The sequence below is a fragment of the Myxine glutinosa genome, chromosome 10 (genome assembly GCF_964187855.1).
Source record: "Myxine glutinosa chromosome 10, kmMyxGlut1.1, whole genome shotgun sequence".
NCBI classification, from domain to species: Eukaryota; Metazoa; Chordata; class Myxini; order Myxiniformes; family Myxinidae; genus Myxine; species Myxine glutinosa.
In genome coordinates this window covers 1,022,313-1,038,004 of record NC_136270.1, presented here as the reverse complement: position 1 = coordinate 1,038,004, position 15,692 = coordinate 1,022,313, and the positions used below count along the sequence as shown (strand labels likewise).

Below are 15,692 nucleotides of genomic sequence, written 5' to 3'. Positions count from 1 at the left end.
TACAAGTACACATTCGCATAAGTGAAAACAAAACAATTTACCAGACATTTGAACACAAATAATCAAACAATTCTGGAAGCTGTCAAAGTTGGTTGTAAGGCTTCTTCTTCTTCCTGAACGTCAATAAATACTTAACTCAGAAACGTGATGAACAGCACATTCAGCAGCATGTATTCAGCGAAAAGGAAAAATGATGATTTGACATTTGTGATGGATTCCGATTTGGATGTAATTGCTTTTCCATTATATTTGCCCTCATTCCAAATATGTTAATGTTTCTTTTTCGCTTGAGCTGGGTACTCCAGCTATAAACGCTTTTATACTTTACTCGGGGTACAAATACAAATACAACTTTGGCTGGGGGGTAACATCGGCTATGTGGCCGCGGCCTCATGCAGTGGTGTGGTGTACCAGGAGAGGGGCACCAATTTTCTATGTAAATGTGTACCCTGTAGCACCACCTGGTGATGGTGGCAGAGGGTATGACAATTTCCGTTTTTACCTGGGCAACACTGAGGTTAAAACACTATTTGCACGGGTAAATTTTCCTCCTTCCCTTCCCCCCACCCCAAAACAGAGGGGCCTGCCAAATCCACCACCCCCCCCCACCCCCAAAAAGATGTATGTGTAGTATATCTTTCCCCTCCCTTTCCCCTCACCTCTCTCTCCCGTCCCCCTTCCACTCCCCCCACTCCCTTCCTCACCCCTACCTCTCTTACCTCCCCCTGCCGCAACGCCGAGTACTCCTGCTAGTGATTGATACAATATCCTACATTATTTGGAATGCTTTATATATTATTGCATTTGCTTCACACTCCTGCATGGATGAGCAGTGAGGAATAACAATGGTGAGTGGTTTTGAAGATGCTACAAGCAAAGTTACTGCAGATGTCAACTTTTCACAGGTCTACCATGTAATAACAGCTGCCACAACCATTGCTGGGGATCAGGCGCACAACACTGTCAGAAATGTAAGTAAAGTAAATTTAGGCCACGCCGTTCGTGTTCAGTGGTTTAAATAATCATGATTCATTTTGTTGGCACAGCATGCAGTAAGTGTTAAAGTATCAATAATTGATTTTTATTGAAGAATCTGATCTAAACATAATTCTGTTTGATTAATGCTTAAATGTGTCCATACAGTTACCATGCGTTCATGCTATTGTGATGAACTCCATATTTCTAACGACTAAACCATTCAACCGCATTCGTTCCTCGAGAGGCCATAACATCTCTTTCTCCCGTGGGAGGTAGAGAGAGAGGAATCTCGCCTTCCTCCTCTGCCTCCCTCTCTCTGCCTCCCACTCTCTGCCTCACACTCTCTGCCTCCCTCTCTCTGCCTCCCACTCTCTGACTCCCACTCTCTGCCTTCTTCTCTCTGCCTTCTTCTCTCTGCCTCCCACTCTCTGACTCCCACTCTCTGCCTTCTCTCTGCCATCCTCTCTGCCTCCCTCTCTCTGCCTCCCACTCTCTGCCTCCCACTCTCTGACTCCCACTCTCTGCCTCCTACTCTCTGCTTCCCACTGTCTGACTCCCACTCTCTGAATCCCACTCTCAGCCTTCTCTCTGCCATCCTCTCTTGTTCCATCGAACTCCACTTCCAATGAACATCTCGACGCAGCATGCAAGTCAGCGGAGCAAGCGCAGTGCTCAGGTTTCTGACATACCTCTGATAATACAGAGAAAGCCCAATGAAGGAACGAAGCTGAACTTTGTCCCTTGGGCTGGGCATGTCGGCTATAGCGTCGACTTTCTGAGGGGCTTTTGACAACCCCTCTTGGGTGATGACATTCCCCAGGTACGCCACTCACTTCTGAAAGAATAAATATTTGTCCTTGTTCAAGCGAAGGCCATGAGCACCTAACTTAGACATCACCTTGTCAATGTTCTCAAGATGTTGTTCGGCCGTGGCGCCCACAATGAGGATGTCATCAAAGTAGCTTCGTGCAGGTAAGTCGGTACAATGACGACCCATCGCCTTCTGCCACATTGCCGGAGCTGAAGCGATCCCGAAACAAAGACAGGTATACTGGTACATACCCTAACACGTATTGACGGTAAGGAGGTGACGATCCTCCGGCGCGGCCTCAAGATGAAAGTGCGCAACGCGCAAGTCCAACTTCGTGAAGTACCGACTCCCCGCCAACTTTGAATATATATTGTCAATGGATGGTAGTGGATACTGCTCCACACAGAACTTGGGGTTAACTGTCACTTTAAAATCACCACATAGGCGAATACCTCCAATCCGCTTAAGCACTGTGACCACGGGCGTCGCCCACTCGGAGTGTTCCACCAGTTCAATGACCCCAATCTTTTCCAATCGATCGAGCTCCACTTTGTCCCGATCGCGAAGGGCATATGGCACCGGTCGAGGCTTACAGAATCGCGGAATGATGCCCTCCTTCCGGTGCAGGTGACCTTGAGCACCTTTGAGTTTCCCAAGTTCAGGCCAGAATAGAACTTGGTGTTTTTCCATGATCCCCTTCAACTGGGAAGGAGACGGAATTGACGTATGCACACTGTAAATGTTTGCCCAATCCAGACGAGTGGTGTGCAACCAATCACGACCAAGTAGAGATGGTCCAGAACCATCAACCACATGCAGGGGCAACACATTGCTGCTGGTCCCGATAACGAACCAATACATCCATTAAGCCTAATAGCTTTATTACCTCCCCTGTGTAAGTACAAAGTGTGGTGTGTATCGAGGCTAACACCGGACAACCCAAATGACGCCAGATCCGTTTAGTCACGAGACTGACTGAAGCCCCGGTATCCACTGTGAAGCTGACGAGCACTTACAGCCACCACAAAGCCACATCCACTGCCATTCAGACTGACAGCCACCACAAAGGGGTGATTCACAACTGAAGTCATCAGGAGAACGCCCTGTTGGTTAAAACTCACTACCAGCCGCGACCACATCAACCAATGACGGTGCCGGGCCCCAACAGACATGGCCTCCCTTCCTCCCCCTCTCTCTCTCTCTCTGCCTCCCTCTCTCTGCCTCCCTCTCTCTTCCTCCCTCTCTCGGCCTCCATCTTTCTGCCTCCCTCTCTCTCTCTGCCTCCTCTCTGCCTCCCTTCTCTACATCCCTCTCTCTGTCTCCCCTCTCTGTTTTCTCCCTCTCTTCCCCTCTCTCTGCCTCCCTCTCGCTGCCTCCCTCTCTCTACATCCCTCTCTCTGTCTCCCTCTCTCTGTCTCCCTTTCTCTGTATTCCTCTCTTTGTCTCCCTCTCTCTGTATTCCTCTCTTTGTCTCCCTCTCTCTGCCTCCCTTCTCTACATTCCTCTCTCTGTCTCCCTCTCTCTGCCTCCCTTCTCTACATTCCTCTCTCTGTCTCCCTCTCTCTGTCTCCCTTCTCTACATTCCTCTCTCTGTCTCCCTCTCTCTGTCTCCCTTCTCTACATTCCTCTCTCTCTGTCTCCCTCTCTCTGCCTCCCTTCTCTACATTCCTCTCTCTGTCTCCCTCTCTCTGTCTCCCTCTCTCTGTCTCCCTTTCTCTGTATTCCTCTCTTTGTCTCCCTCTCTCTGTATTCCTATCTTTGTCTCCCTCTCTCTGCCTCCCTTCTCCACATTCCTCTCTCTCTGTCTCCCTCTCTCTGCCTCCCTTCTCTACATTCCTCTCTTTGTCTCCCTCTCTCTGCCTCCCTTCTCTACATTCCTCTCTCTCTGTCTCCCTCTCTCTGCCTCCCTTCTGTACATTCCTCTCTCTGTCTCCCTCTCTCTGTCTCCCTTTCTCTGTCTCCCTTTCTCTGTATTCCTCTCTTTGTCTCCCTCTCTCTGTATTCCTCTCTTTGTCTCCCTCTCGCTGCCTCCCTTCTCTACATTCCTCTCTCTCTGCCTCCCTCTCTCTGCCTCCCTTCTCTACATTCCTCTCTCTGTCTCCCTCTCTCTGTCTCCCTCTCTCTGTCTCCCTTTCTCTGTATTCCTCTCTTTGTCTCCCTCTCTCTGTATTCCTCTCTTTGTCTCCCTCTCTCTGCCTCCCTTCTCTACATTCCTCTCTCTCTGTCTCCCTCTCTCTGCTTCCCTTCTCTACATTCCTCTCTTTGTCTCCCTCTCTCTCTGCCTCCCTTCTCTACATTCCTCTCTCTGTCTCCCTCTCTCTGCCTCCCTCTCTGTGCCTCCCTTCTCTACCTTCCTCTCTCTGTATTCCTCTCTCTGTATTCCTCTCTCTGTATTCCTCTCTCTGCATCGCTCTCTCTTTTTATCTCTATTTTCCTCTCTATCTCTCTACCTCTCTGTCTTTTTCTCTTTATTTGCCTCTTTATCTGCCCCTCTCTGCCACCCTCCTTCTCTCTTTCAATTCCCCCTCTCTCTTCTTCTTTCTTCCTTTCTCTCTCTCTCTCTCTCTCTCTCTCTCTCTCTCTCTCTCTCTCTCTCTCTCTCCATCTTTTTCCGTCTCTCCCTGCTTCTCATCCACTTTTCCTCTGTTCCTCTTTTTCCCTCTCCCCGCGTCTCATTTCTTTCCGCTGTCACTTTTGCTTGTTGGATAATCTATTGGCACCCATAGCCCTTGAAATGAGTTCCCGGTTGATTACGCTGCCTTGATCTGCTTGATCATTTCATGCAAAGGTATAGACGTTGCAGGCAAAAACCGTATCCCAAAGTAAGTGGCAATGTCAACTCGCTTCAGCCGTGCACGTGGAGATGCCGATACCTTTCATTGCTCAGTCTAAGTGCGACGAAATAAATTTTCATTTGGTTGAACTACCCTGGCATCCTTGCATCAAAAGTCATTTCATAATGATATTGACAAAAAGGAAACATCTGGAATCACCTGCAATTTCTATTTCTCATGCCCCTTTTTCTTCCGACAGTCACGAAGCTGCTGTGTGTGACACAATGTGACGGTCGGTGCTATGGTCCGGATCCCAAAGATTGCTGCAGCTCTCAATGTGCAGCTGGCTGTGTTGGTCCCCATGACACTGACTGTCTTGTAAGTTTGCTTTGCAGAAATGGGAGCAGAAGACAATGGTTGAGGGTGTGAGATCAGTTTCCACCCACACTACACACTCGCACACTTGCACACAAACCACACTATACACTCGCACGCTCGCACACTCGATCAGTTTCCACCCACACTGTACACTCGCACACTTGCACACAAACCACACGATACACTCGCATGCTCGCACACTCGATCAGTTTCCACCCACACTATACACTCGCACACTCGCACACTCGATCAGTTTCCACCCACACTATACACTCGCACACTCGCACACTCGATCAGTTTCCACCCACACTATACACTCGCACACTCGATCAGTTTCCACCCACACTATACACTCGCACACTCGCACACTCGATCAGTTTCCACCCACACTATACACTCGCACACTTGCACACAAACCACACTATACACTCGCACGCTCGCACACTCGATCAGTTTCCACCCACACTATACACTCGCACACTTGCACACAAACCACACGATACACTCGCATGCTCGCACACTCGATCAGTTTCCACCCACACTATACACTCGCACACTCGCACACTCGATCAGTTTCCACCCACACTATACACTCGCACACTTGCACACAAACCACACTATACACTCGCACGCTCGCACACTCGATCAGTTTCCACCCACACTATACACTCGCACGCTCGCACACTCGATCAGTTTCCACCCACACTATACACTCGCACACTCGCACACTCGATCAGTTTCCACTCACACTACACACTCGCACACAAACCTGCACAATAACAGGAAAACTATAATACATCTGAAATGCTTGATGAAAACAATATGACGTCATGATGTTTTTAGCAGCATTGCATGTCCCTTACATGGCTGTGTTTGAGCTTTGTTTGGTATTCCCTTGTGCTGTTCCCTTTTTATAACATTATCCATGTACACAACATGTGCAAAGCTGCCGTTTTTCATTTCAAAATTAAATGTTCTATAAAGCATTATTATTTCTTCCACAACACCTGCCTTTTGTCATTTGATTTTGGCTTTATTCGGTTTATAAAAAGCACAGATACATTCGGTAAACCAAGAACACAAGTTGAAACCAATATACAAATCCAAAGAAAATACACAAGTCACACCAAAATTTACAATCCAAAGACATAATTATTAACAGATCACCTGCATACCTGTGCACACGAGAGAACACCCAACCCCCTTCCAATCTCCTACCAAAAAACCCCAACTATTGAACATATCAAAAATCCTTCATCGTTTACACAAATAATATATTAAATCCTTATGCTCAGAATTCCATTACAAAACCTATGACCAACTCTCATTTCAACTAGCTCCTTAATCTGTTTGACTATTCTTATTACTTCACTCCTCCTACTACATCCTGTCTTCCATTTACTTTTAAATTTACATCACTCCACCCCTCAAATCTTCCCCTCACTCCCGCCCACTCAAAGCACCCATTTCACCCTACATTCTCAAAGCTTCCCTCTTGTCCCACTTCCTCAAAGCTTCCCCCTTGTCTCACCCTCTCAAAGCTTCCCTCTTGTCCCACTTCCTCAAAGCTTCCCCCTTGTCTCACCCTCTCAAAGCTTCCCTCTTGTCCCACTTCCTCAAAGCTTCCCCCTTGTCTCACCCTCTCAAAGCTTCCCTCTTGTCCCACTTCCTCAAAGCTTCCCCCTTGTCTCACCCTCTCAAAGCTTTCCTCTTGTCCCACTTCCTCAAAGCTTCCCCCTTGTCTCACCCTCTCAAAGCTTCCCTCTTGTCCCACTTCCTCAAAGCTTCCCCCTTGTCCCACTCCTTCAAAGCTTCCCGCTTGTCTCACCCTCTCAAAGCATTCCTCTCGTCTTGCCCTCTCAAAGCTTTTTCCCTCATCCCACCCCTCCCATCTCCCACCTGCTCCTGCACGCTCTCATCTTTACCCCCGTCCCGCATTTTTCTATATTCTCCCTGCATTGCACCATCCCATCTTCTCACCACTTCATACCATCCCTCCTCACCCCTCCCCATCCCGCAATTTCCCAGCCTTACTCCCCCTCCACCCCATCCTGCACCCTTCCAAGATCTCCACCCTGTCCCTAAATGTGTGGATCTTGAACATCCATGGCCTCCATTCCAACCTGACAGATCTTTCAATCCAGGTTGCTGCTGATAAACCAGACATCATCTGTTTAACAGAATCCTTCTTCCCACATGACGTTCCTCACACCTTAGTGTATCTCCCTTTCTATTGTATCCTTCGATTTGGTAAGCCTGAACCCCGTCCATGGTGGTGGAGTTGCACTTTGCATCAATAAACCAAATTCTCACTGTACGTGTACTGATCTTGCCTTTTTCCCACCTCTTGTTTGTCTGTGTGTTGAAACCTCCAAACGGTGAAGACTCTATCTACAACTCTCTCTTCTCTCAGAGAACATGGACCAACTTTTAACCACTCACCCAAAGTTATCTTCCTTATATGTGGTGATTTCAATTGTCACAATGCAACTTGGCTGGGTGTTGGTACCTCTCTCACCAGCCGTGGCATTTCAACAAAGGACTTCTGTGACTCCATGGAGACTGACTCAATCCGTGAACTTTCTGACTCGGTTATATCCCATTGGCAAATCCTCCCGTCTGTATTTGGTGATGACAAACCTTCCCACAAATATCTCCGACTCTTCCTCTGCTCAAAGTAGTTCATCTGAAAGCAAACATTTTCCTGGCTATTTACAGACAGAGACCTCATTGCTGGCGAGTCTACGAGTTCACTCAGGTAGGTTGTCAGGGACTGTAAGCAGCCATCACACTCCATTACTGGTCTCCAATATCTACTGCCCCCTGATGTTAGCACAGCCTGGGAATTCTTCCACAGAAACAGTTCTTCTCCAATCATCTCCATCAACAATCATCTTGAAGAAGTTCACTCAAGTCACTCAAGCTTTTGGGTCTCACTGTCTGCCATGATCTTTCCTGGGAAAACCACATTTCCAAGCTGGCCTCCAAAGCCAGTCGCCGACTGAGCATCCTCTGTCGTGTAAAGTCATTCCTTGGAACAACTCTGAGCCACTCACCACATACAAAGCTTTAATCCGCAGCTTAATGGAGTAATTCTCTCCCCTTTGGGCTGGTGCTCCTGCATCACACCTAGCTCGGCTTCACGCTGTAGAAACCAAGGCTATTAGAATCATTGGAATTTCCCGTTAAGCTGATTTTGACGGCCTTTCACTCTCTACCGCAGGCAGGTTGGTGGTCTTCCTGTCTTCCACCGACTCCTCTGCAGCCTTGTTCCCTCTGCTCTGTCTGTGCTCTGTCCCTCAAATATTTCTGCAGGACACACGAGGTCTTCCAGCAACCGTCTTCTGATGAAGCTGCCAAAATCAAGACACTCTGCTCACCTTCACACCTTCATTCCTCTTTTTCCCCGCCTTGGAAAAAACTCCCACACTCTCTCCAATCCCTCTCCTCCCTCCAGGTCTTTAAAACAGCTGTTCTCCACCATCTCTTATCTTCCCCCATCCAAAACCTTGATATTTTCTACCCCTGTCAATCCACCCCAAATCCACCTCTTTCACATTCCCTGGTTTCTTTCCTGAAAGCTGCTGTAGTGTCCATATTGTTTATCCCATGAACCCCACCACAACCCTCTCTCTTCCACAGATCTCCTGATGTCCTTGTTCCCTACTGTTGCTGTGCTTCCCTCTCTCTCCCCTTCTTGTCTGCCGCTTCCTTTTCGAGTCTCGACTAAGTATACAAATTTATTTTTAGCCGCGTCGCAGACGCTGCTCATAGAGTGCCCTCTGCTGTTGTTGTTGTTCTTCTTCTTGTTCTTCTTGTTCATGCAGAGAAGACAAAACCTCAAAGCTCCACCCATTCTGGGAACCATAGCTCCACCCATTCTGGGAGAGCCTTCATATAAACAAATATCCACCATTTTATTAACTCGCATAGCTTTGAGGCCTGTTTTGTAGGCCCGTGGTGTCTTCCTCTCTCACACAGTTTTATTTCAAATCAAATTCGATATATCATTTCATTTTTCACAGTCGCTAACATAGTTTTAGACTCGGTTGAAAAAAAACGGGAAGAAAATCCGATGAAAGTTGCCCTTTATAGAACTAAATGAATTCTCAAAGGCCTGTAACTTCAAGTCCATTGAGATATTTTTTTTTACATCGCGGCATGGTCAGTCATACACCGCCTGAAATAAGAGACGGGAAAATGCCGAGATATATATATTTTGTTTAAATCGCGGCATGGTCAGTCATACACCGCCCGAAATAACAGACGGGAAAATGCCGAGATATATTAAAAATTCGTCCATTTGATGACAATCGTCACGATGAAATATTTAATTTATACGTCGTCACAATAATGTGGAGAGAGGAGCATAGCTTCGTTCACGTGTCGCCACACACGGGAAATTGCCGAGATATATATTTTTTAAATCGCGGCATGGTCAGTCATACACCGCCTGAAATAACGGACGGGAAAATGCCGAGATATATTAAAAATTCGTCGCCACACACGGGAAATTGCCGAGATATATTTTCACTTTGCACAAAAATAACATCAAGTAATCGAATCAATAGGAATGTCCTGTGCCTATAACATCGACGTTATAGGCACAGCTGCATCTAGGCATTGTGTAACATCGACGCGGCTTTTGTTTTAATTAAAACTTTTTGTACTTGTTTAATTTTTCATAGTGCATGCTGATCAAGTTTAAACTTTATCTTACCCCCATTTTATTCCAATCCCACCCTCCTCTATGTGTGACCACACAGGCCTGCAAGAATTTTAACAATAGCGGTGCCTGCATTGACCACTGCCCACCACCAATGATATACAACCGCATCACGTTCCAGCTGGAAGAAAATCCCGATGCCAAGTACAGCTATGGCTCCATCTGCATCAAAGAGTGCCCCCGTGAGTCTCATCCCATCACACCGATCATCATACCCCATGATGGGCTGACCATCAGGCCCAGAACCCAGCGCACAGAGCGGTCACATTTCATCTGTGACTAGGACGTGAGCGCATCAATCTTCAGGATGCTTCTTTCCTCGGATGCAAAACTGCATTATAGAGTCAATATACGCTGCCCGTATTATCATCGTAGTGGGAATAATGCAATCTGCATAAATCACGTAACCGTGGATGCTGATTGTTCTGGCTGGGTTTATTGATTATAACCAGCTGAATTGTGTTGGTGTCAAATACGAGTGTCATGTGATACTTTACGGCAATGCGTCTTCCCTGGTATTTTCTGTGTGTTTTTGAAAATGCTACAGTTTGCAGTGGTAGTAAAAATCTGGCTGCTCCCTTTTGTCTTGCATCATTAAGTTGATGGTGAAGCATTCCCACTATTTTTTTTAATCCTATATGGGCTGGAAAATAGAATCCAATAATTGATATTCAAAGCAAACGCAAAGTTTAACCCCATATTTTTGTGTTGCTTTTGTTTTGAACGTATTGGTGTTTTTGCGAGATGTGCATCACAACCGTTCTACAACAACAGATGCATCCAGGTGATCGGTCATTAGAGCGACAATTAATTATATTGTAAGTCTATTTAAAACCATAATGTTCAGAAGTCGTACAATTAAGTGTGAACATACTACCGGAGCACTAATCTCATTGAATGAAATTTAGAGTGCAAACAATGCCAGTTGCACACACTATAACCACATTCAGGGCTGATGGGAGGGAGACTCGGGGGTGGAGGACCAGGGGGGTGGGGGGGCTAGGGGTGGATCGCTACCTCGCTGCCCCGGGGTCCTTTGAGGGGCCCGAGCTTCTCCCGTATTATTATTTTTTTACACTAGGTACAGTATTACCCCTCATCGGCTCACCCTCACTTCCTCATCGTTATATGATTGAAGAGTCATGTCCGGTGAAAGATCATGTTATGCTTTGTTTTTAGTCCAACGTTCTTGAGGGGTTGGCAGGGGGAAATTTGGCTCGAGCCTGAGGTTTGGGCAAGAATTTGTAATTTGACCAGGGTGCCAGCGATAACTTGCCTACTCTTCGCAAAGGACACCGTGGGATCTTTAACATCCACCAACTAATGTCGATGATGGGTCGCCCTGTTTAACGTCCGTCGGAGCGACAGCACATGACACACATTGATGAATCACCCAGGCTGTAAAACACCAGGATGACAGTTTATAGATGGATCGGGATTCAAACCCAGACTAGAAAAGTAAAAGCAGCACCGAAAGTGGCCACCGACGCATGGCTAGACACAAACTTCAACTTATATATACGAGCGTGGATCAGCTCGCTGCGCTCGCCTCACCACATGTCGCCGCAGAGGCACGGGCTTGTTTAAACTGAGGATAATGACCTGACTGAACTTGAATTGCTGTATTGTCATGATTTACACCAATCATAATACAAACAATTATTTTGTACAAATTAATTTGTAATATTTGTGCTATTATTTGTTTGTAATTTATTTGCAATCAAAAAAGGTCCAAATGGTCAAGGGTCCAAGCTGTTGAATCTGTCTCAAGGGTGTAAGTAGTCTAAATGGTGTTACGGTCTAAGGGTTCAAAAGGGAATTAAGGGGTGTAAATCATTAAAGGTTGTAAAAGGTTGGAAGGGTGAAGGGATCTAAAGGTGTCTAAGTATTGGAAGAGTCTTCAAGGTAAAAGTGGTCTTAAAGGTCTTTGTGGTCTTCAGGATCTTGGGGACTAAAGGGTCTTATCGGTCTTACAGATCTTCAGGGTATTTTGGGACTTTGGAGTCTTTTGGATCTTCGGGGTCTTTTGGGTGTTTTGGTTTTTCGGGGACTTTCTGGTCTTCGGGGTCTTTTGGGGCTTCGGGTTCTTTTGGGGCTTCGGGTTATTTTGGTTCCTCTGAGTCTTTTGAGTCTTTAAGGGTCTTCTGGGTCTTTGTGGTCTTTCAGGGTCTTGGTGGTTGTGTTAAGGGTCTTGGGGGGACTTAAAGGGTCTTCAAAGGTCTAAGGGATCTCAGCAGTTCAAAGGGTCGAAAGGTATATTCCAACAATACGTAATTAATAGACGCATATTCACAGCTTCGCGGCTTTACTGGGGTCTTTGGGGGTATTTTGTGTCTTTTGGGTCTTCTGGTTATTTTAGGTCCTCTGGGTCTTTTGACTCTTTAAGGGTCTTTGGGGTCTTTTGTGTCTTTTGGGTCTTCGTGGTCTTTCGGGTTTGGGGTCTTCATGGTCTTAAGAGTTTTGGTGGACTTAAGAGTCTCATGGCGGTCTTAAGGGTCGTCAAAGGTTTAAGGGATCTCGACAGTCTAAAGGGTCGAAAGGTATATGCCAACAATACGAAATTAATAGACACAGAATCACAGCTTTACGGCTTCCTGGACGGACCTTGTTTTTCGGTTATATGTATATAGATAGATAGGTATTTGTTACCGGTAATACGATATTTACCTTTTGACACTTATTCTGTGATCTAAAAAGGTTGCTGCTGTGATTTTGCTTTGTTTATGAGTTTGTTGCTGTTATAATTTAGGATCTTATGAAAGCAAGGTATTTTGCCTCCGCCAACAAAGTCACCGGAGGCATTATGTTTTTGGGTTGTCCGTCCGTCCGTACGTCCGAACGGGCTAAACTTCGTTTTTCTCAGCAACCATATGTCCGATTGAGACGAAACTTTCAGGGTAGGAGTGACACGCATGCAGAATGTTTTTATGATAACTGTGACGTCATAGGTCACGTGGTATGGCAGCCATCTAGGATTAAAAGCAAATAATTAAAAATTTATTTCTCAGAAACCGCTGAATGGAAAAATTTGAAACTTGGCACTGTCAAGTACTCCAAATGGGGAACAAAAGCATTAAAATGATGACATCATAGGTGAAGTGGTATACCAGCTGAAAATGGTTTAATTGAATTCCTTATCCTAAAAATCTGAAATTGCATGCACATCATCTATGACCCATTTGTATTGAACTATTACATGTATGACATCATAGGTCACATGGTTTGGCGGCAATATTGGATTGAAGGAAAATATTAAATAATTATATCTCTGAAACCGCTCACCCTACCGATGCGAAATTTTACAAATATCATCTCACAGTACTGTTGCATATAGTTTGAAAATGATGATGTCATAGATCATGTGGTTTGGCAGCCATCTTGGATAGAAAAACGAATCTTATCCGATCAACACGAAACTTCATAAATGTGATCCCCAACCCATACATATACAGAGTGATGGCATCTACCTGTTGTGGGACTATGCGGAGCCATATTGGCGACACAGTCACATTGTTCGAGTTTTTTAAAAGTTAAAAAAGATTTAAAAAATGGGTGGGGGAGGGGCAGAGGGAGGGGGTGTCTGCGAGGTTGTTTTCCCCGTGGACCGTGCTGGCTCTCGACGTCCCTGGCCACATTGCCCTACTATACTTTTTTGAGCCCCCTCCTGAACCTTACCCCATTCTTTCAAAGGTTAGATCAAAGAAAACAACTCACGACATGGGAATGTTGGTACAATGCTAATTATGACTGTCTCAACTCATCGAGAAAACTCGGGTCCACCTGTACAAAATCACAAAGAGAATTTCACATCATTCTGGCATGGGAAAATATAGCCCCGAGTGAGCTGACGGTCTTCTCTTGAGGTTGTAGTTCAGACCTTTGCTGATTTGGGGGTACACCCAATGGAAGTCCCCTGATCATCTGGGAGGCCCCCTAATCCGAAATCGAAAAATCTAAGACCAAGTGATCCTGTGGACCTCAAGTAGAAGACCTGTATCGGTTCTCAGAGCAACCGGTTGGTAAATAAGGGATGAGTACAAATCCAAATTTTCAGGGGGTAACCCCACCCTCCTCCCCCCTGGGAGCCCCCATGATCTGAAATCGAAAAATCGAAGCCCGAGCGATTGTGCCGGATACTGTCTTGTATTCATGTGTCAAGTTTCCGAACAAGCACCTGGGTGATAATGGAGGAGTAGTAAAAACAGATCAGTAGTATGTGCTGCAGTGGGGACTGCCAGACATCCGGACATTACTACCCATTTTATAAGTTTGTCTCTTCGAAAATCGAGGTTGAGATAACCTAAAAATGGCCGCCCAATCAAATGTGTACCAAATTATATGCTGTAAAACTATTATGGAGTGAAGTCATAAGCTTTTAAAATCCATGCTTTTATCTCGAAAGTTTTCATAACTAACAAGAATGAAAAAGATGCCGGAATACATCACTAAAGTACCAAATCGAGAAATTGCTAAATCACAGAATTGTTGATAAATGTCATCCAGGCCAGCACAATGGTTGAAGCAATTACAGTGATTCCCACAGAAGGAAGAGACATTCTGTCTGTGGGTATTGTACCCGAACCATAACAATTCTTTTGTATCTGATTTAAGACAAAACATTCAGATTTAAGATGGTGATTCATCAATGTGTGTTCCGTCCCTCGGATGGACGTTAATCCGGGTGTCCCGTCTGCTAGCATTAGTTGGTGGATGTTAAAGAACGCATGGTGTCCTTCACCAACAGAGGCGAGCTATCACCGGCTTTCTGGTCAAATTTAAAATTCCTGCCCTGACTAACTGCTTGGAAGGCAATGGAAAACCACCCAGTATCACCTGTGCCAAGCAGACAAGGATCTGTCTTCAGGCAGAACACTCAACCCATCAATCTTTTTAGGCTATTCTCTTTCTCTTTTCATTCACAATTGTTATCTTTTCTAATTCTCTACTCTCTTGATGGTGTGCACATCTGGTGTGGATGGTGTGCCTCAATTTCTGTCTTCGACTTTCCTTCTTCCAGTTCTTTCGATTTTTTGCATTTTGTCACTACCTGTGCTTCTTCTACTCACTCGTCTATACACCTCCCATTAGACACTCATCAGTGTGGACCTTTACTCTCACATTACACTTTATTTTGCCAGTTTCTAATAAATGTTTTAAGGTTAAATCAACCCTGTCTGATTGTATGCTTATTCTGACGTGTTGGAAGAAAGAAAAATAAATCATTAAGTAATATAATCTGACTTTTGGACACAGAGAAAGACAGCTTTATTAGAAAACGGACACATTACGCTGCACGCACAATGGGCACAGGTTCGGTGTGCCGTGCTCGATGGAAACAAAATGGCTTCAAATTGCAAGTTGTCGCAACTCCTAGTATATAGGGAGGAGTGGGGTGGGAGGAAATTGGAAATGCCAACATTTTTTTTTTTAAGGGACAGAAGCGAAGAGGATATTGTTTTCCTGTTATTGCACGGACGATACAAATGCTCATGTGATTTTGGACACGAGATGACGCTCGTATAGGGGCGGAGAAAGCAGAGTGGAGAGAGGGAAATGGCGGATTGAATAAAGGCTGTTATCTCAATCATTTTGTCCAGGAATGGAGGTATCTCTTTATTGTGCACTTATAGGTAGGAAGTAAATTGAGGAAATTAAAATTGAGGAAAAGAAGAGAAGAGAATGAGGTGAAACGGCGTTTCGGAGAAAGGGAAGGAATATTTGGAGGATATAGGAATATGGGGATAGAATAGAACAGAAGGAACAAAGAAAGGAGCGAGGGTAAAGAAAAAATTCTGCCATGTTGGCATATAAAATAAGTACATGACTCCAAAAGTGAGGGACAACAGCATAGCAAAATGTCTGAATGGAGACAGAAGGGACGGGGATACTGGGTGGGTTATTAAAGTTACTAGGGAAGGGTCAAAAACGTCAATATGTCGTGGTAGCAATCCGTAAAAGGAATGTGGTGTCACTTAATTTGTCATTCCTTGTCATTTTGTTCTACCTTGATTGATTGTTTTTGGAG

General features: G+C 45.4%; 2 protein-coding genes across 3 annotated transcripts in view; one reads left to right on the top strand and one right to left on the bottom strand.

Annotated features, from left to right (window-relative positions):
* Positions 1 to 15,692, top strand: part of LOC137433495 (receptor tyrosine-protein kinase erbB-4-like) — a 538,358-nt gene that overhangs the window by 290,172 nt on the left and 232,494 nt on the right. For both annotated transcript variants that reach the window (XM_078785237.1, XM_068125823.2), the window contains exons 5-7: positions 906 to 971; positions 4,823 to 4,941; positions 9,708 to 9,849. In XM_078785237.1, the coding sequence (XP_078641363.1) occupies positions 906 to 971; positions 4,823 to 4,941; positions 9,708 to 9,849 (327 nt within the window). The remainder of the gene's footprint in view (positions 1 to 905; positions 972 to 4,822; positions 4,942 to 9,707; positions 9,850 to 15,692) is intronic.
* The window catches only part of LOC144894123 (uncharacterized), a 554,169-nt gene that overhangs the window by 329,409 nt on the left and 209,068 nt on the right, over positions 1 to 15,692 (bottom strand). The window lies entirely within an intron of this gene.